Raw genomic sequence first — 24,600 nt, 5'->3', positions numbered from 1 at the left:
TTCGGCTGCTGGAGACGTTTCGTCTTTGGGGCAGGGGTCTTCGAGGCCTCTTGCTTCTGTGGGCGTTTCTTCACAGCCTGCTTCATCGCTTTCGGCTCTTCCCCCTCAAGCTCCCTACACTCCTGCTTTTGAGGAGTTGTCGGGAAGTGAAGAGGAGAGTGAGTCGGAGGACGATAGGGAGGAGGATCAGGGTCGCCCTGAGGTTAACACTGATCCTCTACCCTTGCCGGTTTCTGATGGAACTTCCGAAGCTATACTTCGTACTTTCCAACAGTACATGACAGACATCACGCGGCGTCTTGACGTCACGGATGCCTCTCTTAAGCGTCTGTCGTCTAGTGTTGACACACAGGACGTGGACCCGGGGTCTGAGGACGAGAGGCAGGAGGCTCGCCCTCGCACAGCTAGAAGGACGTTTGAACAGTTTCAGGACGTCCTTCCCTGAGACGCCCTCTCGTCCTTTGAGTCCGCTTCGGCCCGGGCGCGGGAGGCTCACGCCGCGTCTGCCGGCGGCTCGTTTTATGAACGATCCGGCCGCCGGCAATTCGCGTTCCACCCTAGTCTTAGTGCCACGGTGGAAGCGGCAGCACATCGCCTGAGGAGTACAGATTCACGTGCAAACGCGACCTGTGTTCCTCGGGATGACGCGGGTTCAGTGCCATGCTTTCCTTCGGGAGGCGCACCTCCACTGTTTCCTCGTGTCCAATCTGTTTCGTCCCTCCCTTTTCCCTTTGACTCTCGAACTCTCCCTTTCCAGACTTTGAGTGTTTAGGGTGGGGCTGACGGTGATGTGTTCGTTGGGGAGGTGCCTTCGGTCAAGAAGGTGGAACTGAGCTCTGCTTCGTTCCACATTCTTGAGGCCACCGTTTCTTCCACAGTCGAGGCCCAATCACAGGCCTTGACATGGATGAGCACGCTGTCCACACTGTTGGACCCTCCCGATCGGGCAGAGTCCGATTCCACTCGGGTCCTTGACACGGTTCGAGTGGATCGGGCTTTGCATGCCGTGCGATCGTGCGTGACGTCTGCGGCAGAATTGGCCATTGGAACACGGGTCCACTTTATTGGCCCTGTTCCGTGATCATTTTCTGCCTACTTCTATAGTGCCTCCGGATATGAGGAAGAGTCTGAGGAACACGTTTCCTCAGCCTTCTTCCCTCTTTCATCCGGACACTGTTCGTTCTGTGGTGGAGTCCACACGCCAGAGGAACACTGATTCTCTGATGGTTGGCCTCGCTGCTTCGGCGACGGCGGCGGGGAGTAAGAGAAGTGCTACAGTCACCTCCAGCTCCCAGCCTCAGAAGAAGAAGAAGAAGCCAGTTTCACTGCCTCCTTCTTCCTCCTCTTAGGCGCCTGTCGCGTTCCCAAGCAAGACGAAGGGTGCTCAGACAGGTAAGGGGAAGCAGCACCACCAGGGGGGGTGGTCGCAAGCCTGCGCCTGCCCGCCAGCAGAATTTTCAGTGAGTCCCGGCCCTACGTTGATGCCCCCTCAAGTTGCCCCTCTTTCGTCTGTCGGTTTCCTTTTTCGGGCCCGCGGCATGTGGGGCAGACTGGTCTCCAACCAGTTTTTCTTGACGGTGGTGTGGTCGGGGTTTTCTCTACCGCTGTCGTCACAACTCCATTGTCCGCTCTACCCTTGACATTCCCCCCTCCTCGAGACCCTGCCAGATGGCAGGCTCTTCAGGACGAGGTGAACTCGTTGGTCGAGAAGAAGGCGGTCTACCCCCTTTCTCAGCCTTCTCCGGGGTTCTGCTCCCGCCTGTTCACCGTCCCCAAAAAGGACGGCCGGTTCAGGCCGGTGTTGGACCTCTCCACCTTGAACTTGTACCTTCACAGGTGCAAGTTCAAGATGGAAACCCCTTCGTCGGTCCGGTTGGCCATCCGGCCAAACGATTGGGCCATGTCTGGGACCTCCAGGATGCTTACTTCCACATCCTGGTGGCCCCGGGGTACCGACATCTGCTCCGGTTCGTTTGGGAGGGCACAGTGTTCGAGTTTCGGGCCCTCCCATTCGTCCTGTCCTTGGCCCCTCTGATTTTCAACGGGGACAACAACACCACATGCTTAGCTTACCTTCGCCACCAGGGGGGCACCAATTCTCGGTCCCTCTCCCTGTTGGCGGAGGAGATTCTGCTCTGGTGCCAGACCAATCAGGTCCGGATGTCAGTCCAGTTCGTTCCGGGGAAACTGAACGCCCTGGCCGACATTCTCAGTCGGGGCGATCAGGTTCTCTCCACAGAATGGACCATCGCTCACAACGTTCTACAGCGTCTGTTGGCAAGGTGGGACCGTCCTCTGATCGATCTGTTCGCAACTCGATTCAGCGCTCGGCTTCCCAGGTACGTCAGCCCCTTTCGAGACATGAATGCGTTCCACTTGGACGCATTCACTCTCTTGTGGAGGCTCCTCGATGCTTACGCCTATCCCCCGACATCTCTGATTCCGAGGGTGCTGGCAAAATATCTGCAGGAACGACCAAGACTGATTTTGGTCGCGCCTTACTGGCCAACAGCTCCGTGGTTTCCAGATCTTCGCGGTCTCACCCACGTAGACCCTCTACCTCTGGATCTGGACGGGGGAGGTCTGCTCCAGCCTCGATCATGCCTCCCTCATCCACGTCCAGAGAGTCTGTGCTTGACCGCATGGCTCTTGTGCGCTCCAAACTGCTTGCACTAGGATTGCACAAGAGTTCAGTAGAGTTTTCCTTGAACGCTAAGAGGCGATCAACTAATCAGCTCTACGACTTACGCTGGAGAGCTTGGGCCACCTTCGCCTTGTCCAAGGGGATAAAGCCGCTTTATCCCTCAACACAGGACTTGGTCAACTTCCTGGTGGAAGTGTATCAAAAGAAGAGTCTTTCTTCTAAGACTCTTCTTGGATACAGATCTGCCATCGCTTCCACGATTGCGGCCGCTACTGGTCGCAGACCTGAACACTTGATCAGGTCCTCCCTCATCGCTAATGTCCTTTCGGGTATTAGCAATGCAGCGGTGTCTAAACCTCGGGTTTCATTTCCCAAGGGGGATGTCTTTCTGGTCCTCAAACTCCTGCGTAGCAATGAGTTTGAACCCCTGGCAGGCATCAGTATCAAGTTGCTGATTTTTAAGACTAATTGTTCCTCATCGCTTTAGCCACTTGCCGTAGACTCAGTGGTATTCAAGCTTTGAGTGGCCTGGACTTTGACATTGAGTTCACCACACAGCAGTGGTTGCCAGCATGGTCACGTCAGTCTAAGGTATGTTTCTTGGGTATATTTTCTTTTACGGTAGTACTGTTCGAAAATTGCCTGGGTATCTTAATCCTTGGATTTAAGTGATTTTGATTAAGGAGTTTAATACTCTACATATCACCCTCACACCACTCTGGTATTCTGTGCAAGAATAGTACTGTCGAGGTAAGTGTTATATTGACTGTAAGGCTTCTTTTTAAGCCTACTGTCTATATGATACTTACCGAGACAGTACTATTAGAGTTTCCCTCCCGCCTCCCCTCTTGATATGTTATGGGCTTTTTGAGGGTCTGCAGCTCATAAAGAAAGAGGACGCGCCACCTACATCCTGTAAGGGGGAAGCACTCGGACAGTGCTTGGGATCCACGGTGGCGCATGGTTATGGGAGATAATTGTACCCACGCAGCGTTTTGTCCAATTTTTTCGGCCTATAATAGATAATGTGCAAGAATAGTACTGTCTCGGTAAGTATCATATAGACAGTAGGCTTAAAAAGAAGCCTTACATTTTTGCTGATTCTGTTCATGTAGAGTGAAACATTGTTATAATTGTTTGCTTTGGTATTGTTACCAAAAGTATAACATAACAGCAAATATGTAAATACATGTACGTGTTAAGATATTTAAGTAAATGTGATTTTACAGAGGACAGTCACGAAAAAGAGATCAAAGTGTCAGTTTTACTCCACACACACTCAAGTTGAAGTATTAAATCTATTTAGACTCCTTCATCACTGAAGATTGTAATGCAGTAGACTGAAGGTACGCTTGTTTTTTTTCAGATTCACAGACCTGTCCAGTGTGTGCACAGCAGGTGCTGGTTCAAGGTAAATGTGCTTATCTTCCTTTCGCTTAAATCTGTACATGCACAATAAACAAAAGAGAGATTACCTCCTTAATTAACCAAATTTGAAGGAAAATCTTTCTGTTTCATGAAAATATTGTTTGTACATCTTAACCCTTTCCCTCTTGTTGCATGAACAATAACTCTGCCAATAGATACATTCTGAAAATAATTCCGGTTTGTATGGGTAGTGAAAGAGTGAATACCCTTGTTTTTAGTGAGGCAAACAATCAACGGGCCAGTCACTAGTGAGGGACCGGCACGGTTGGCCTAGTGGTAAGGCGTCCGCCCCGTGATCGGGAGGTCGTGGGTTCGAACCCCGGCCGGGTCATACCTAAGACTTTAAAATTGGCAATCTAGTGGCTGCTCCGCCTGGCGTCTGGCATTATGGGGTTAGTGCTAGGACTGGTTGGTCCGGTGTCAGAATAATGTGACTGGGTGAGACATGAAGCCTGTGCTGCGACTTCTGTCTTGTGTGTGGCGCACGTTATATGTCAAAGCAGCACCGCCCTGATATGGCCCTTCGTGGTCGGCTGGGCGTTAAGCAAACAAACAAACAAACAAACTAGTGAGGGGTGTGTCTGAAACACATGTACAAAAGAGCTGGTGTGGATTATTTGTCTGACTAAAAGCAAGGGTATGTATTCTCTGCTTCACAACCCATACTAAAAGCAAGGGTATGTATTCTCTGCTTCACAACCCATACTAAAAGCAAGGGTATGTATTCTCTGCTTCACAACCCATACAAACCTGACAGAGTTCATTCCCAACATGGTATATTTCAAAATGAAAAAAATCGTTGCAAAGTAAATATCGCAAGATTTCTGAAATAAATAAAGGCTCAAATCGGGCATGAAGCCAGTAGAAACGGAAACAGATAATTATGCATCATAGTAGCATTGTGTAAGACAGATGTTTCAGGCAACTGCCTATGGGAGCTTGAGCGGGCGATATTGGGCGCTCTGAGAGGAAAAGGGATAATGCATAAAGGTGTGCACGTTTGTTCAGGTTTCACCTATCTGTATCTTGTTTGTTGTTCCTAGCACAGGTATCTGTGTGTTTCAGATGTGCGGTTCGCTAGTAACCTTGTCGTCTTCCATTGCCGTCACACATTCCATGAGGACTGCCTACCAGTTTCTGTGGTCTGTACTGTTTTATGTTGCCGTTGTGTGTGCTTGTGCGTGCGTGCATGTGTGTGTGCGTGCGTGCGGTCATGTGTGCGTGTGTGATTGTGTGTGTTTGCATGCTTGGAACAAGGTGGTAGCCATCACGTAAACTCTTGACATTTGGTTCAGAAGAAAAGTGGAGGGGTAGTAGTAGGGGTTATATTTTACATGGATTTTTGGCTGTATTTATTATGTGAATGTTACTTCACTTTTTGACATGCATTTTGTGACAGAATGTTCTTTATTTCCCTTTACTATGTAGACTATAAAATGACAGTTTGTTGCCCACCATGAATACTGGTGTACACAATCAATAAACTGTACCTTATAATGCAACAGGCGTGTTAAGTTTATGTCTGAATGCCTCTTCATTGTAGATCTATAGAATGAGACTGACACTTGGATGTTTTTGTTATAGAAGTCTTGTTTTGTTAATGCTACTTTGCTTTTGATTTATGTAGTGAAATATAGTTCTTTTTGATGTGTTGACAGACATCCTGCACCATCTGCAGTAGCCAGAAGAGAAGCCCAGGATCAGGCCAGCATTTTATGTAACACATTCTGCCTCCATCAAATGTGAATCCTTGATTGATGTGTCTCAACATTTCACCAGTTCTTTTTAACACTAAGCTCTGACAGAGAGTGCTATCAAATTGTCTTTTTTCGTGTGGCTGCTTTGATTTCTGCCTGACAGTTTGTGATATGTACAGCATTTTTGTTTTGAATGCTCTGAACAGTTATTTCAATAAACTGGGATGTAACTAAACACATAATGCTGTTGAAAGTGTTTAATACTCGTGGTGTTCATGTTTTCTGTTGGGATGATTCCATTCAGAATTATTTCGTTGACCACACGTGTACCTAGTCATTACTGGCTTTGATTTCTAGCATAACCATGATCAGTTAATGATGCCCATGCTCTTGGTTTCAACACTGTGTTCAGTGTGAAATTAAGCAATGTACTTGAAACAAAAGTTTGAAATTGTTAATGTGTATATTTTTGCTTTTGTGGTCATGTATTGTTACAAGAGGTGGCTGAGGTGGTAAACTGTCATGTCAAACTTGGCATATGTATATTAATATTGCTGATTGCTGACACTTTGCTTTCTTTTTCATTGCGGGAGCTTTTTGTGTGTGGTAAGTTTGGTTAATGATTTGAAAATGGAGTTAATGCATGAGGAAAATGATAGATGCATTATATTTGTGTTGGACGATTCAGAAAGTGCATATGAGTGGATGCCATATCAATAAAGTATGCTGAGTTTGTATGGGGCCATTTGAATGTGGGGGTCAATGTGAAAGAAGAAACTACAAGAAGAGCAAACGCTCGATCGAGTCACTTTCGCAGTTCTGAATATTATATGAGGCATCAGATGGACAGGAAGAAATTGCTATTCACAACACAATGAGTCACGTTCACATAAAATTTGAGCCCGGTCACTTTTATAGTTTCCGAGAAAAGCCCAACGTTAAGTTGTGTGTTGCCGAACAGAAAAGGCTAGTTATCTCCCTTGTTTTTCTGATAACGTTCGTAAAAGGCTACAGATGTAAATACTTTGATGTAAAGAATAATCCTACAAAGTTTCAATCACATCCGATGAACTTTGTCAAAGATATAAAATGTCTAATTTTTCCTTTGACGCTGACCTGTGACCTTGAAAAAGGTCAAAGGTCAACGAAACCATCGTTAAAGTGTAGAGGTCATTGGAGGTCACGACTAAACAAAATATGAGCCCGATCGCTTTGATAGTTTCCGAGAAAAGTCCAACGTTAAGGTGGTGTCTACGGACGGACGGCCGGCCGGCCAGACTAACACTGACCGATTACATAGAGTCACTTTTTCTCAAGTGACTCAAAAATTGTGTGCTTGCCAGACACATTTTTACATCTAATCGACAAAAGGTGTATACAGACTCTCTTCCCACACGCACACACATGTACAAGCACGCAGACACACTTCTACACTAATCGCCATCAAAAACTAAACACATACATTTAGCTGTAGAACTTTGTTATAGTAAAACCAAGTATATTGCCAGAAAGGTTTTTGATTGCAAATTGAAGAACAGCTCATTTTCTACCCACACAAATTGATTTGGTTCAGCTGTTGTGTCTGGCAGTGTTGTTTTGCCATTTTGAAGAAGACAGGTGTCAGCCTCGTCAGAAGCCGTAAAAGGCCTGTTTTGGCGTCATTTCTTGTGGGCTATGTGGGTAAAAAACCCATAGTTTAGCAATGGCTAATTATTGTATTGCTTTTAAATTTGACGTGAGTATTGATAACACACTTTTAAACAGTGTGTAAAACATCATGGCGTTTTGATGAGTTTTTTGGACGAACTGGAACTTTTCAGAAAAGTTTGATTAAACTGTAATAACTGTTATCAGTATAGTTGCAAAAATTCAGCATTTTGCACACTTCAACACAAATGAATTTTACAATTAGGGATCAATTTTGGTACAAAAGCAACAACGCGCTTGGGTGGTATGGAAATGTGAACGCTAAACAACGATTATGAAAAACAGGTCTTCCAACATCAAAACCCAGTCCAGCGCAGCAGATTGAACAGGCACACTTTTTATCGCTATGAGTGACGTGCCAGTTAAGTCTGCAGCGCTGAACTTGGTTTTGATGTTGGAAGACCTGCTTTTTGTAATTGTTGTTTCGCGTTCACATTTCCATACCACCCAAGCACGTTGTTGCTTTTGTACCAAAATTGATTCCCAATTGTAATATTCATTTGTGTTGAAGTGTGCAAAATGCTGAATTTTTGCAACTATACTGTAAAAAGTTATTACAATTTAATCAAACTTTTCTGAAAAGTTCCAGTACGTCCAAAAAACTCATCAAAACGCCATGATATTTTACACACTGTTTAGCAAGTGTGTTATCAATACTCATGTCAAATTTAAAAGCAATACAATAATTTTAAGCCATTCCAAAACAACAGGGTTTTTACCCACAAGAAATGATGCCAAAACAGGCCTTTTGCGGCTGACACCTGTCTTCTTCAAAATGGCAAAACAACACTGCTAGGCACAACAGCTGAACCAAATCAATTTGTGTGGGTAGAAAATGAGTTGTTCTTCAATTTGCAATCAAAAACGGAGTCACTCTTGCTTATTTTGATTTTTTGTGTATTTTAGTGTCTGCAAATTTACTTTTGTGAATCTGATTTTGGGGGGTGTCCTAGGTCTCCGGTACACTGCATAAAAACTATTTGATGAAAAATGAAACTCTTTGTTTCAAACGGTAGCGGGAATATACTTGGTTTTACCAGAGACATACATACACTGTCTCTGGTTTTACTATAACTGGCCGCATCACAAAGTTCTACAGCTAAATATATGTGTTTAGTTTTTTTACAGCTGTTTCTGCATCTGCACCCACTGAAAACGAATCTCATATTATTATTATTATTCATGATCAATAACAATAAATAGAAACAATCTTAAATCTAAATCCATCAACATATTGCCTTGCAAAAACATACTCAACTGATTTTTTCCTCTAAAGTATAGGCATTTCAACAGATTCTACTTGAAGCTAACTTGACAGAGCCCTGCACTCAGCAGATGTAACTTTATACTATTTAGCTTAACGCACAAAAAACATGTAGTTTTCAAAAGGAAATGAGGCAAATTGTGTTCCATGGATAGCAACAGGAGCAGTGACTCTATCCGAAGTGATTACATAGGTGTGCTGTGCAAAGAGTTTGTTGGATACATGCAACTGGCACATTTGGGACCATTTCAGATTGAAACAAAGCTATAGTTACCAGACAAACACAAACTGGACCAAACACTGAAATGATAACAAAAGTATTACATATATTACTTCCTTTAAATGCTAGCAATATCAGCATTACAGCGTTACGCAATTTCAATTTTTGTGAATGATTTATTCAGCTACAATTTAATCATTTGATTGATGCACAATGTAATCTAAATTAAATCTGTTGCCATCATCAGCACTACACATTGTTATAACAAGTACAATGGATACATTTGAAATAAAATGCTAACGCAGTTGAAATGAAGTGCTTTATCTGAAACAGTAGATCAATTTTTACTGTAACTTTGGTAATGTGCTTTTTGTTTGAGGAAAGTAGACAACAGTAGAAATGGTACGCTGATTACTGTGCGGAAACACTTAAATGATACACAAGTATAAATCATTAGATCAGTTGAACCGCCCACCCATTTAGTTTAAAAACAGGATGTCACCATGTATCTAAAGGAGTTACACTGTGTAACTTGCTTGTAACAAAAATCAAACAAGCATCAAGTATGAGAAACGATGAGATGCAGCAAAAAAATAATTGCTCAACCTTTGAAAGTATTTGTTCTAATATTACTGTACCATAAACAGAAGTGATCCAAGGAACATTTGAGCGACAACCCACAAAAAGGGGTATGGGACTCTGAGGGGATAATATCAAAATCAAGAAGGATGAGAAAATAAAGACCAAAATCGAAGGCATATATTTAGAATACCAATTGTTGGCACATGTTAAGTTCAAAACAACAAAGGAAAGAACATCACAGTATATTTGGAATATTAATGTAGAAATGCAGAAAAAATACTTTCTATCACAAAAAAGCATAAAAAGTACCATAAAACAAATGTTTCCTGACAGAAATACCCAAAATAACAATAAAAAGAACATACCCCCGACAACTAAAATGAGTTGCTATATTCCATAGATACCACAAATATACCTTAATATGTTGGCCGAAACATTAGGGTCGAATGTCAAATGTTCAACAAACAAACAAAGAACATCCAACAAAACAAAACAAACTTTTGCAAAGCAAAAGCCATGCAGGTTTGCAGTTAAGGCAAGTCCAGAATAGCAAATTGATTCAGGGGAATTGAATGATAAATACAAAATAAAGAAACAATAGTGAAAAATAATCTGCAACAGGATGTAACAACAAAATTATTTCAAATCATACACAAAAACTTGTTCAAACCTCTAAAAATATCCGATCACATTTTCAAGAGATGGAAAAAAAAGGAAAAAGAACCATATTCATAACATACTGGCAACTATTTGACTAGTGCACAATCACAAAAATAGGAGTGTAGTGCGTTTCCCAAGCAGTGGGCAGTGACATTTTGGTTTTGGGTTCAAACTACTGACTTCTTATCACTATGAGAGGAAAATTTAATGAGCTATTGAAGTACTCACTTTCTGTGAAAATGGAATTATTGTGTTTGACCTGTACAGTAAGTAAAGGTCACTTTTTGTTTCTTTCTTTCTTTATTTGGTGTTTAACGTCGTTTTCAACCGTTCAAGGTTATATCGCGACGGGGAAAGGGGGGGGGGGAGGGGGGGGATGGGATAGAGCCACTTGTTAATTGTTTCTTGTTCACAAAAGCACTAATCAAAAAATTGCTCCAGGGGCTTGCAACGTAGTACAATATATGACCTTACTGGGAGAATGCAAGTTTCCAGTACAAAGGACTTAACATTTCTTACATACTGCTTGACTAAAATCTTTACTATATTCTATACAAGAAACACTTAACAAGGGTAAAAGGAGAAACAGAATCCGTTAGTCGCCTCTTACGACATGCTGGGGAGCATCGGGTAAATTCTTCCCCCTAACCCGCGGGGGGTCACTTTTTGTTTGGCACAACAAATATTGAATCCATCCCTCTTGGTACCTCATGCAATGTCATCAAATGTCACTCATGTGGAAACCTTATCAAATGTATGTACTACATCTTAAAAATGCAGAAATGAGGCTCTGTTTAGTTAGATAAAAACAGTTTCTTGGGCCACAAAATGCAATTTTAAGCGTATGCCCAGCTAAAACCAAAAGTCCTGATAATATTTCAATGGCACAAAAAGTTAGTACATGACTCTTTTATTGTGTAAACGTTAAAAAATCACTGTCCAGAGCTCAGGAAAGACGATAATTATACATAAATGCATGTATCAGTTATGTTGGGAATGCAAACAGAGCTACACCTTCTGTGTACAGAGCTGTTTATCTATTCCCAGATATCTGTCTAAAACTTGGTCAATTTGCATTTGACGCTCAGTGCTCATTAAGTTAGACTCATCCTGATTATTCAGATTAGTCTAAAATTGTACAGACATCACACACTGTAAAAAAACACTTTGCTGAAGAGACAAATATCACAAAATCTAAATGATTACAAAATCAATGTTCAAAATATTTAACAAAAATAACATAATCACAACAGCTCATTTAAACACACAAAAATAAATTAAATGAACAAAAGATATCAACTGGTGAAAGAAAGTTACAAGCAAATCGTTATAAATGATACAAAATGATTTGTTCTGAACAATAGAAGAGTACAGGGAAAAAAACACCCTGCATCAAAGTAATGCTGCAGCAACATACATCCAGTTAGTACTGTTCAGGCACAGGAAATATTGTGTGTCTTGCATGACTTTTGATTCAGAAAAAGCGACCAATTATTATGTCAATGAAAATCATGATCGATCTTGAAATGTCATGAAGCAAGTCAATGGTAGGCTACAATTTCAAAAAATAACAAATATCAGGAGCACCACTCTCACCCATCCACCCTATCCCATCAATCAAACACCAGTCACACACACAACACTGAAACACACACTCACACACTATCTAAGAGTTTGTTTTCAAACACACATGCACGCATATACACACACAAACACCATCCTGAAGAAGGCAGTTACATGCCGAAATATTGATTTAAACTTACCTAACCTGGTTACTGGTGTGTTTTCTTTTTATTTAAACACAAACACTATCCAAAAGGTTGATTTGACACATACACAATAATGTACTGCATCATGTCGGGCTTGTCACCCTGTTTTGTCCCTTGTTTGCGAAATCCTTCACAGAAAATGACAGGAAATCTGGAAGCTGCGTTACTATTTCCACACAGTACATGTACTATCACTTAACAAGTCCTGTATGAATTAAGATGCTTTGGACAAAAAGAAATCTTCTCCCTGAAAATTGCAGGGTATAAGACATTATCAGGACACAGAATAATTGGATGGAATTTAGCAATATTAAGTGATTATGATCAAGCACTGTTAACCATCAGTTTCATTATGCTTAGTTGTAAACATTTCTATGCAAGCTGCACAACCAAAAATGTAAAAACATACAACAGCAATTGACCAAACAAATTGGCTTTCTAATACATGTATATATATTTTGTCTGTGATATTTTCAGAGTGTGTTAAAACAAGTGTGAAAAAATGAGAGAAATGTACCAGACTGACTTTATGATACAGAATTTTGAATATGACATGCCAAGAATCATATAAACGAGGGTTAGATAATTGAATAGGGTATCTGACTAATCAATTACAATCACAAGACCTAATTTGCAAGTGGTGTAAATCCCTGGTTTACGTTTAACAGGGTCCCCACTGGTTTTTAGAAACAAAATTCCATGACTTTCCATGAGCCTCAATAACATTTTCCATGGCTAGATCCACAGGTCGCCATTTCCGAACACGCAAACTTGTTACGTCTTGTCACTGCCAGTTTTGACACTGGCTTGCTTTGCACTGAGTTTGAGCACAGGCAGAAGGTATCGTTCACTGGATCACTACTTTCATAGAAAGACTACAAGGTTTGTTTGGTTAATTTTTTTTCTTCTTATTTTTGTTAAATTCCATGACTTTCCATGACTTGAATTGAAATTCCATGACTTTCCAGGCCTGGAAAATTAAAAATCAAATTCCATGACTTTCCAGGTTTTCCATGACCTGTACGAACCCTGGTTTAATGATGTGTTTCTATTTGAATTATTGTAACATGTATGGCTTGAGTATACTTTCTATTTTTGGACATGGCAGATTGTGAACACTTTAAAACAGCACTTACATATCACTCAACATGCATATTTTTCAGAGTACAATCCCTTTTACCTCTTCTGATGCCATTTTTCAACATGGGGGTAATGGCAGGTTTTGCAGGTCTGTGAAAGAATGACACGGTCAATTGTTTTTTAATTTTTTTATATATATATATATATATACATGTGCTTGTGTGAACTCTGCATTGTGTAATTATTTTGTTAAAATCGGTCGGATGCTCCAGGAAATATGTTCATGCGAATTGAGAAACTGATCAAATTTTAGACTGTGAAAACATCATGTAATTCTGTTATTTCCATCCATTTCGGAAAGATAAGTTACAATAATTCAAATAGAATCACATTAATACATCAAACGTAAGCCATGAATTTACACCACTTGCAAAATAGGTCCTGTGATTGTAATTGATTGGTCAGATACCCATTTGATGGGCGTGTCATCATATTCAACATTCTGTATCATAAAGTCTGTCTGATTGATTTCTCTAATTATGTCACACTTGTTTCAACACACTCTGAAAATATCACAGGCAAAGTATTAGCAACATCTTTTTGGGGGGTCAATCGGTGTCCGAGGTCTTTAACAACAAGTACAAACTGCAATATTGTTTCATGACATCCAGCACCTTCATAACATTCCTTATTCTTCAAAACATTTCTCAACCACAAAGCTCAAACCTGTTATTTCCATTATATGCAAATGACAAGATTTTATCTGCATCACAAGAAAACAAATTCTATTTTGCCACTTTCCTTTCATTTTAATCCTGATTCGGATCTGCAGTGGCTTTTTAAAATATCTGGATCTGCAGGTCTTTTTGAATATCACCTGCATTTTGTAAAAATTCCTCTACATTCATTAATATCACAATTACAGAGGATATATCTGACTCATAATAGATAAATATGACACACGAAGAATCTGAATTCCAATCCACAAAGTAACATAAATGTAATGTCTTTTGAGATCAGATATGGACAGCCAGAAGGCCAGGCAAAGAAAGAAATGCTGCAATACCAAGCACACACCCTTCCTCACAGAAACACGTGTTGGGTGCACACTTCTATGCTCTATCATGCAGGGCTCAAAGTACACCCTCTATTCCTCACAGAAACACATTTTGGGTGCACACTTCTATGCTCCACCATGCAGGGCTCAAAGTACACTCTCTATTCCTCGAAGAAACACGTGTTGGGTGCACACTTCTATGCTCCACCATGCAGGGCTCAAAGTACACTCTCTATTCCTCACAGAAACACGTGTTGGGTGCACGCTCCACCGTGCAGGGCTCAAAGTACACTCTCTATTCCTCGAAGAAACACGTGTTGGGTGCACACTTCTATGCTCCACCGTGCAGGGCTCAAAGTACACTCTCTATTCCTCGAAGAAACACGTGTTGGGTGCACACTTCTATGCTCCACCATGCAAGTCTCAAAGTACACTCTCTATTCCTCACAGAAACACGTGTTGGGTGCACACTTCTATGCTCCATCATGCAGGGCTCAAAGTACACTCTCTATTCCACACTGCAAGTGCAATGGGGTTAGGGTGCAAAACATCCCACACTTCAATGGGTTTTGGGATGCAACTCAAAGAAACACTCCTTTCCACACTGCAATTGGTTTGGGGTGCACGCTTCCATGGTCCTCCATACGCCCCCCTATCACCAGTACAAAGGGCTCACCAACTTCAACTTCTTCACAAATATTTTTCTGGTCCAAGCCACGGTGTCCCGCCTCCCTGTCCCTATTTCCCGTAGCTTCTGATGTCCACTCGGAGTCTGGAAGTGTCAACAGGTTCTGACCAGTAGTGAAAGGTTTTCCTGAGAAAGTTTGAGCTGCTGAACTGTCCCCAGCAGGTGTGATGGAGATCCCTGGCTTGGTTTTTGATGTGTTGGTTTGCTTAGGAGAGAGCGTCTCTTCCATCCTCTTCTGGATGAAAGAGGTCTCTGTTTCAAAAGAACCTACACCACTGTCAGGGGAGGAAGGGTAGTTTTGAAACTGAAGAGACCTTCTGTTCAGATTCTGTTGGTTTCGCTGACACACAGAGTTTCCACAGGAAGGGGTGCCCTTCTGATACTGAGATATATCAGATCGAAGTCTAGTCCCGTTATTCATGTGTGACTGGGATTTAACACTGGCTACAGGATGTTGATTTGCCAGACCAGCAGCCAACTCTGACTGCATACCAATCTCAGAGATGGTATCAACAGACCCCATTCTAAAATCCTTCAGCTGAAAGACGTCACTGCTGTGCCAGTGTTGATGGATACCAGGCTTGTGCCACTGACCATGGCTCTCTTCCTGTTGTGTACACGGACTCCATTGTTGTCCCGTTGCCACAAAGCCACCACTGCTTTCATCACAAACAAAATTTGGAAGCGGAAGGAATGGATTTTTAGATGGGTAAGAAATTCTCAGCTCATCTATACCCCTTACATCAACTGTCTCTAAATCTTCCAACAACAAATCATGCATGAATGAATTTTGAGTCTCAGCAGATTTTCTGCGAGTTGAGATCTTCAGAACTGGAGAATCAGAGAGGTCCATCAAATGAGATTTTGTGGAAGTGTCACGAGGCGTAGATGTGGCATGAAGACATTGTGGTGAACTACATGACGATGCAGTGACAACAGGCATGTTCAACACAGCAGGTGTATCCTCACGACACTCATCTCCTTCAAGCACAGAGTATCCGTGTTTGTTCTCAGGGGAAGGCCCACAAGAGTTGTAGATTCCATTTTTTTGTGTGATTGCAGACACCAGGGGTTCCTTGTGGCTGACATGAATCCTGGCATCCAGCCCGTCACAGGAGTCCGTGCGATCACGCCCACCATCACCCCCCACACCCTCAGAATTCAAGGTGAACACCTCCTCCCCTCCCCCTTCCCGCAGCACCATGACCTGAGTGTCCCCCCCACTGGACCTGAAGGTGCTCATGCATATAGACTCCTGCTGGCTGTCCTCCTTGGCCATGGCAGGACTAGAGCGAGGCCTGACCACCAAATGATCCGGGTGAAGCTGATGTTTGGCCGTTGGTTTGAGGTGGGGAGTGGAGAGGGTCATACCACGGGTGGGCTGTGACCCAGGCTGCACGGGGTGGGAAGACACACACGAGTGGAAGCTGAGGCGAGGCAGCAACGTCGTTCCTGAGCTGGTCAACTTCTGCCAGGTGCTTGTGCCTGGGGAAAATGACAGATAAGACCTAACAACATAAATCACGGATTGAACTGCAATATAAAGTAAGGCAGTATTACTTCATGGGCTCTGAATGGGCACTTATAGACCACACAAAATGGTAGCTTTCTCACAGGTTGGACTGAGGCTAGCCATGCAACTCGTTTGCACTCTTCAGTTCTACGTAAGTACACACACACACACACATACATACACACACACACTCTCTCTCTCTCTCCCTCCCTAGCTCCCTTTACAGGACTGATACAAATCAATTTTATCAGAAGAAGTAAACAGCTATCAAAGTCTGACTGTTGAGCCAAAGGTAAACAGACAGATCTGTGCACCAAGGCATGTGTTTTCTTCCTCTAAATCATTTTTAAATTGACGGGCGCAGTTGCCTTGTGGATAAGACGCCGGCCTCCCAAGTGGAAGGTCGTGAGTTCGAATCCCGGCCGTGTCTGGTGGGTTAAGGGTGGATATTTTTCCGATCTCCCAGGTCAACTTATGTACAGACCTGCTAGTGCCTTATCCCCTTTCGTGTGTACACGCAAGCACAAGACCAAGTGCGCACGAAAAAGATCTTGTAATCCATGTCAGAGTTGGGTGGGCTATAGAAACACGAAAATACCAAGCATGCATCCCCGAAAGCGGCGTATGGCTGCCTAAATGGTGGAGTAAAAACGATCATACATGTAAAATTCCACACGTGCAAAAAACACAAGTGTACATGGGAGTTTCAGCCCACGAACGCAGAAGAAGAAGAAGAAGAAGAATCAATAGGGCAGATCCCAGTTTACGCAACACAGTCTTGTCATACCAATTAGCAAGAGTGAATCTCAGATACTTCTTCTTCTACCTTCATGGGCTGACACTCGCACGTTCACTCATGTTTTTGCACGAGTGGATTTTTACGTGTATGACCGTTTTTACCCCGCCATTAACCTTCGCCGGCACTCGTGGGTCCGTGCGGACCCAGAAGGGTGTTTGATTGCAAATATCTCTTAAACGAGTTGGAATTTTTTAATGAGCTTTTAGAAATGCCTCAGACACCCAACAAGCTATCATCTCCTAAAAGCTCATTAAATTTCAGTGATAATTAATTAATTAATTAATGGTCAAATTTAGACTACACACGGAAGCATTCGTGGGGACGTGCGGACCCATACTTTTCAAAGAAGGAAAAGCGTGTATACCCTTCCGAGGCACTCGTGGGGCCGTGCAGACCCATACTTCTCAAAGAAGGAAAAGCGTGTATACCCTTCCGAGGCACTCGTGGGGCCGTGCAGACCCATACTTCTCAAAGAAGGAAAAGCGTGTATACCCTTCCGAGGCACTCGTGGGTCCGTGCGGACCCATACTTCTCAAAGAAGGAAAATTGTGCTAACCCTTCCGTGGCACTCGTGGGGCCATGCAGACCCATAATATTTTAATTGTTCCAAATACCGTGTATAATCAATTAATTATCACTGAAATTTAATGAGCTTTTAGGAGATGATAGCTTTTTAGGTGTCTGAGGCATTTCTAAAAGCTCATTAAAGAATTCCAACTCGTTTAGGAGATATTTGCAATCAAACACCCTTCTGGGTCCGCACGGACCCACGAGTGCGTCCGTGTGTAGTCGATAACGAGTGCCGGCGAAGGTTAAGGCAGCATACGCCGATTTCGGGGGAGGCATGCTGGGTATTTTCATGTTTCTGTAACCTACCGAACTCTGACACGGATTACTGGATCTTTTCCGTGTGCACTTGGTCTTGTGCTTGCGTGTACACACGAAAGGGGGTCTGCACATAAGCTGGCCTGGGAGATCGGAAAGATCTCCACCGCGGCCGGGAGTTGAACTCACGACCTTCTGATTAGGAGGCCGATATCTTATCACAGATCTGTTTGAAATGTAAGATACAGCAGAGTTTCCTCACCAAAACTGAAGCACCACACATCGCTGACTGGTTTTCCTTGGCAATTGCCTCCTACAACCACCATCTGCCGATGTATCTGAGGAAAAAATCATGGTGTCACAATCGTTATGCTGTCAATATTTATGTCATAAACACCAGCGGCAAAACTCAGCCCTCTGTTGATATATGGTGTCTAACACGGTGTCTAACACCATCCACAAACATAGCTGCCACGTGGGGAAGTTATTCTATTTTCATATCTGCCACCAACGCGATGAAAATGACAATTACATGTATCCTGTAACAAGCGTTATAGTTCATAGACCCAATAATTACAAGTTGACATTTTCTCAAATGCCTATGAAATAGAGCCTTGGAACGTCACACATTTCTAGCGTCTGACAACGTCCACACATGATGCAAGTCTGATTGGCCTTAGTCAAGTTTCAAGGTTATGGTGGGGTCGAGATCAGCTAAAATGAATTGAACATGATCAGTTTCTAACATGTTTTGAAGTTAGTGTTTTGAAACTCTACACATTAATTATTAAAATAGTCTGTATGATTCCCAATTTCCACAGCAAAAACGAAACTCTAAATTTTGCCTAATGATTCCACAAAAGGGGACCAGCTTTAAAACTTAGCTAAGTTATATTGTGTTGTTTGTGTTGCATCTACAATGCAGTATTGTACTGTGATGTCGTTGTGTTGACTAATGCTATGTCTGAACGCCTCAAGTCATTTCAATTTTGCGGATAAAAAAAAGTCCAGAAAGGATGACTAAATCCAGGCAACATTGCAGTGATCTATAAAGCAGTGCCAGCAATAGGACTCACCACACAGGCTGCGTGCCCAGACAGTGAAGGAGGGGACCCCAGAACTTTCACTTTGCTCCATAGGTGCAACACTGCAACGTTAACATCATAATACCATTTTACTATATCTGTTGCATCAACAAGCAAATTTTAAAAATAACATATGTGAGGAATTAGGGTGTTAAGTCTTACATTCTATGCTTTATCCAGCAAAGGATGAATAAACAAGGAAAACATGAACAACACACAGTGTGAGTGGTGAAGAGAGACAATCACAAAAACATCTCATTTACAAAATGAACAAATTTAAAAAATAGTCCTCTCCCTCCACCATCCCCCCCTCAATATTAAAGTACAGTCACCCCATCCACCCCCCCCCCCCCCCCCTCAACCCTCACACTGCTCATCAACATTCTTTCATTCGTCACTGGGCTATTTGAGGACAAACACTAAGCCCCAGCAACTAATTCTGCTGCAGAAAAAAACTACTTTGTTTACTTCAAAGAAGGTTATTTAGAAAAATGCTGCAAGATAAGACTGAAAATTCAAAAGTAAAATATGTGACTCACAAAAGCTGAACTTCCAGAGGTCAGAGCGGGGACTAAGGCCAGCCATCCCCCCGTAAAGCCACATGGCGTTGTCCGCCACCACCGCTGAGTGGCCGTATCGTCGGCCCGGCAAGTTGCGACCAAGAGTCGTCAGCTCTGTCCATTCCTCTTCATCTGATGAAAAACACAAACCAGTTGACACTTTCATCCTGTCACACTCTCCCTCTCTTTACTCACATCTCTCCCAACCTCTATCACTTTCAGCACTGCACCATAAAGTACTGAACAGCAGCAATTGAAACTTTTTGTGCACAGATTTATGGGTTAACATATTGATTCTACTATAAAGTTTTCCCTGAATCATAAACCCCTCAGTCTTCTTTCTTGTTGTTTTCTTGACCTCTGTTGCTCACAGGCACCACAGACACTGTCATTCCACTGGAAGAAGAGAGAATGAGAGTAACAGACAAAGAATGAGAGAGTAACAGACAAAGAGCGAAAGAGAGACAGGCAAAACCATACATGCAGAGACAGACAGGCAGCTTGTGCCAGCGAACCTCCCACTGGCTTACCAATGCTGAAGGCCCACATTTCTTGGTTGGCTCCAGCGGAGTCGACAAAGCCCCCATAGACATACATGAGGTTGTTGTAGACCACAGCTGAGTGGTCACGACGACACAAGGGTTGTGCTTCCCCCGGCTCAATCCACACCTCCCTCAGGTGACACAGATCTGTTGGAAATGGAAACATAACGAAATATTCAATTCCACAACTGAACGCACCAAAGCACGTTTAATTAGGCTCACAGTTAAGAAGTCTATGCCTTCTATTATTGTTATCACTTGCTAAGTTTTACAAAATGTCAGACTTGTATTGCACATGATTGAAATACATGAAACTATGCAGAAGAGATTTTGTGCTGAAACAGTTGTTTAAATGTAATAAATGAAACCTATCATCTCTTGAACTGAATATCTGTTTGTCTCATCTACTTCAAGCCAATAAAAAAACAAGGAGCACAATATAGTCAGTCACCTGTATTGTATGTCCACAGCTGAACGTCGCCAAGCGTATCACTGAAAGTTCCTCCAAATATCAGTATCAGCCTCTGCAAATATCAGTGTCATTGTTCAGTGTTACACTCTAGCAAACATGACCCACACATCTAGCAAAGGACGAGGTGCCACAGGGTCTATCAATACTGCAGTACTCATGTTTGAATGCTATGTTGATGCAGAGAGTGATGTAAACTGGAGTTACACTCTGATGCACAGAGATATACACTCTCTTTCTCTGCTCACTCAAACACACACACAAGCACACACACACCCCTAGCTCCCTATTCAGTCTTCACTTAAATAGGACAACACGATTTCCATCAGCATGATTAAGATCTCAATCTCACCAGATACTCCTCCTCTAAGCCTCAACTCTTACACATAACCATCACCCGGATTTTTCACCACTTCATTATCTAGTTCACAGCAAAACTGATAGAGCAAGTGTCAGATCAATCAATTAGGATGACATCAATCTAAATCTTTACACACATATACGGCAGAACAGCCCTTTTAGGATCGCCCAAAGTTTGAAATATACGTAGGGTATATTAATGAGGTACAAGCATTATACGAACAAACAAATCTGTGAAAGCAGAGTCTTAATGGGGAGAGGGGGTGGGGTGGGGGCAGTCTTAAAAGGGGGTTCCAGTATAAATGTGTGTGTACCTTGTGGGCCACGGCAGTGTGACCCTGAAGGAAAGGCAAACTTCCCCCTCGCAGTTCAATCCTCTCCCAGTTCTGTTTGCCTGCACAGTCACAGTAATACCCATCAGTTCACGTTCATCATAGCTATCATTACTACCTCAACTGGGATTGTATGCAGTCTTAACGAGTGTGTCACTTTATATCCGTCTGTGTGTGTGTGTGTCAGTACATGCATGTGTGCATACTTCAATGAGAGCATATATGCATATGTAACCAATCCCCATTTCAATGTGATTGACAGCGACAATTTATGTAATAGAAGCATAGCTGAACAATCACATAAGCTTCACTCAACGATACTTACAGCAGAGTCATAAACATGTATCTGACAATGTACTCACGGACATGAAATTTCCACACATCCTTGAGTGGGGAGGTTCCCTCCTTGCCACAGAGTACATACAAGTACTCTCCAACACAACAAGCACTGTGTTTGTGCCGGGACCTTGGTAGCTGAAAGCCATTTCCATGACCATCCTGCTTTTTATAACGACGGGATTTCACAGAATGCCACTGGCAGGCAGATATGGTAAGACAGTCGTCAGAAGGACTGGTGGTAACCGTTCTCATTTCTCCAACTGTCATAATCGACCCTTGAGCCTCATTCTGTACTGGATTTCTGAAGAAAAAACACATCTTTAGTTTGATAATAATTTTGGAGCTTTAAATAAAATGTGCTGTAGCATGCCCATCAGACTGCCTCACAAGAGTTAAATCCACACTGACAGAGAGCAAGCAAAAACTTAAACAAATAAACTGAAAAACATCCAAAAATATATTTCACATTTCCAACAAGACTTTACAGACTTTTAAGTTAATAAACTTTCACTTTAACTCAACAATTTCATTTTGAGCTGAAACAAAATATAACAATGCCCTCCAATTAACTGACAACAACAGAGAAATCCAGGGTGATGTCAAAACAAACAAACAGGCAATACATGTACAAACAAAGGAATGGTGATCATCATAGTCATACTAGCCTGAACTGTGTTTAATTACACATTAACATGCTTCCATTTGAAACTTCGAGGTCTTCAACGGGGATTGACGCCCGACAAAAGCTAATTGAAGCCCGACAGAGCGAAGCGACGGAGGGCTTCAATTAGACTTTGGGAGGGCGTCAATCCACGATGAAGACCTCGAAGTTTCAAATGGAAGCATGTTAATGTTATTGTAATTCAATCTGACGACGATCTCTTTCCTGCTTTCATGCGGTTGTAAACAGACAGAATTGGTTCTGTTCTGTTCACACACTACTTTCAGTCCACCTACCTGCAAGGGTCAAGTCCCAAGAAATATGTCTCTGTATTACTATCGTATCACTCTGCTCCTGTTTTGTTTTCTTTCACACACATTTTCCCTTCTTTTTTGACGGGTTTCTGGACAGCAAACTCTAAAACAAATTCTTTTCATCACAAAAGCGATCTTTGGAATTGACTGACGTAGTCCGGAAGAATTCATGCATCAACTTACGTCACGTATTCGACATCATCACTTCGCATACCTTATGGTCTCGGTATTTCGTTGGCCTTCATATTTCCTACTTGTAAAATGACCCTCAAAGCTAACCGAGACTAGTTGAGGCTGTATCAATGCGCCTCGCCAGCAGGTTTTTAATGGATTTTTTAGCGAGTGGTTATCGACAATTATTGACCGGTAATTTTTAATGAGTTGGGGCATCCTGACCAATCACAGGATCTGTTTCATTAAAACGCCAACTTGATTGAATTACAATGTGCATTAGTGTTATTCAACTTATTGTTAAGGTAAATGCAAACATTTCAAATCTTTCCTTCAGTCCTTTTTTTTTCGTCCCCAACTACTTGACCTCAACTTTGAAACTCTCTTCATCTGCCATTTATGTTGAATGAAAGTTGAAACACAACCCTGGACATTAAATGTGCTGAACACCTCATTACATCCCTTCTGGCCTTCCTTACCTTGCTCTGCTTGATTACTGACCCAAATCACGCAAGAGCAACCGGCCATAAATAAATGTAATGCTACCCTCCAGTACCATTCATATACTCAGCATTGCAAAACACTTAAGTGTTGCAATGTTCAAAGAAGAAAACATAACACCCTACACACTGTGCTGATACTGATTCTATGTTTAGCTAATAAGGGATATATCAAGCACATTGCAAAACCACAACAGTACTTTGATACAATGTACCGTAAATTATGTTTGGCTACCAAGGTGTTTACCTAACAAGCTGCAAAACCACAAATAATGATGACATCACATTACACAACTGCAAACAGGAGATCAGATTATTGGGTTCACCTAATCAGATTACAAAAACTCTCTGCCCACATTCTAATCTCAAAGGATTTAGCAGCAACAACAAAAACGATAATTCAAATCTTCTGCGTGAATTGCGGTCACAGATATATGCCTGTGTTGTATATAGTGACTCAAAAAAGTTGTTAAATAAACCAACCAACCAAACAAACAAACAACAACAAAAGTTGTTCAATTTTACATCAGTTCAAAGAAGCCTTTAGATTTAAGCCATAACCTGTCTGCTGCTGAATATTGATTTTTCCCCTTCACTTGTGTTTACTGTGACTTGCCTCAGGGGAAATGAACAATCAGGGAAGGTGTGCACTTGCTCTGTGTACACTAAAAAGCCGTCTTAAATAACATGTTACATCCACTCATGTAAAATCACCTGTCTATTTCAACATGCTACTACTATCTTTTTCTGCACAACATTATTCGTAACAATATTACCTCTCGTTTGTTCGATAATCTATAGCTGGTAGCTATCAGAAAAAGCCTATGAATCAAAGTGGACAAAAATCTCATTTAAAATCATATTATCACAGGTCAAAACCTGAAATCATTTTTAATCATTATAAAAATAGCTGTAGAAATCCATTCCCTGATGTCGGATGCACTCTGCTGGCGCATCACAATGCTGTCAGTCAACAGATATCCACTAAGGCTTAATTGATCACCATGCCGACACATCAACAAGGACTGAACTAGATGCATCCTGGTGGTCGATGACCTAGACCACTGATGAGCAAGCTTGACAGAACATGTACACATGTGACTGACTAATCTAGTTTAAACACATGTACATCAATTCATGCTTTTATATATCTATATATATATGCGACTTGTGTCAGTCTGTCTGTGTGTGTGTGTGTGTGTGTGTGTGTGTGTGTGTGTGTGTGTGTGTGTGTGTTCGCGATGCACGGCCAAAGTTCTCGATGGATCTGCTTCAAATGTGGTGGGCATATTCAGGTACACCCCGGACACAATCTGGTCGATGAAAATTTTCAA

General features: G+C 42.3%; 2 protein-coding genes across 2 annotated transcripts in view; one reads left to right on the top strand and one right to left on the bottom strand.

Annotated features, from left to right (window-relative positions):
- The window catches only part of LOC138981686 (vacuolar protein sorting-associated protein 41 homolog), a 48,052-nt gene extending 41,548 nt beyond the window's left edge, over positions 1-6,504 (top strand). Inside the window, exons 25-27 of the mRNA XM_070354702.1 lie at positions 4,011-4,055; positions 5,138-5,214; positions 5,731-6,504. Coding sequence (XP_070210803.1) covers positions 4,011-4,055; positions 5,138-5,214; positions 5,731-5,793 — 185 coding nt within the window. The 3' untranslated portion in view covers positions 5,794-6,504. The remainder of the gene's footprint in view (positions 1-4,010; positions 4,056-5,137; positions 5,215-5,730) is intronic.
- A 2,134-nt stretch (positions 6,505-8,638) lies between these two features.
- On the bottom strand, positions 8,639-21,994 carry LOC138981687 (uncharacterized). The gene is made up of 8 exons (XM_070354703.1): positions 21,644-21,994; positions 21,264-21,343; positions 20,572-20,644; positions 20,109-20,267; positions 19,558-19,710; positions 19,010-19,080; positions 18,196-18,271; positions 8,639-16,281 (listed from the first exon to the last, which is right to left on the bottom strand). The coding sequence occupies exons 1-8, from the start codon at positions 21,936-21,938 to the stop codon at positions 14,690-14,692; spliced, it is 2,499 nt and encodes an 832-aa protein (XP_070210804.1). The 5' UTR covers positions 21,939-21,994; the 3' UTR covers positions 8,639-14,689.
- Positions 21,995-24,600: the final 2,606 nt, after the last annotated feature.

Source organism: Littorina saxatilis, linkage group LG12 (genome assembly GCF_037325665.1).
Source record: "Littorina saxatilis isolate snail1 linkage group LG12, US_GU_Lsax_2.0, whole genome shotgun sequence".
NCBI classification, from domain to species: Eukaryota; Metazoa; Mollusca; class Gastropoda; order Littorinimorpha; family Littorinidae; genus Littorina; species Littorina saxatilis.
This window is presented reverse-complemented; position numbering and strand designations above follow the sequence as displayed.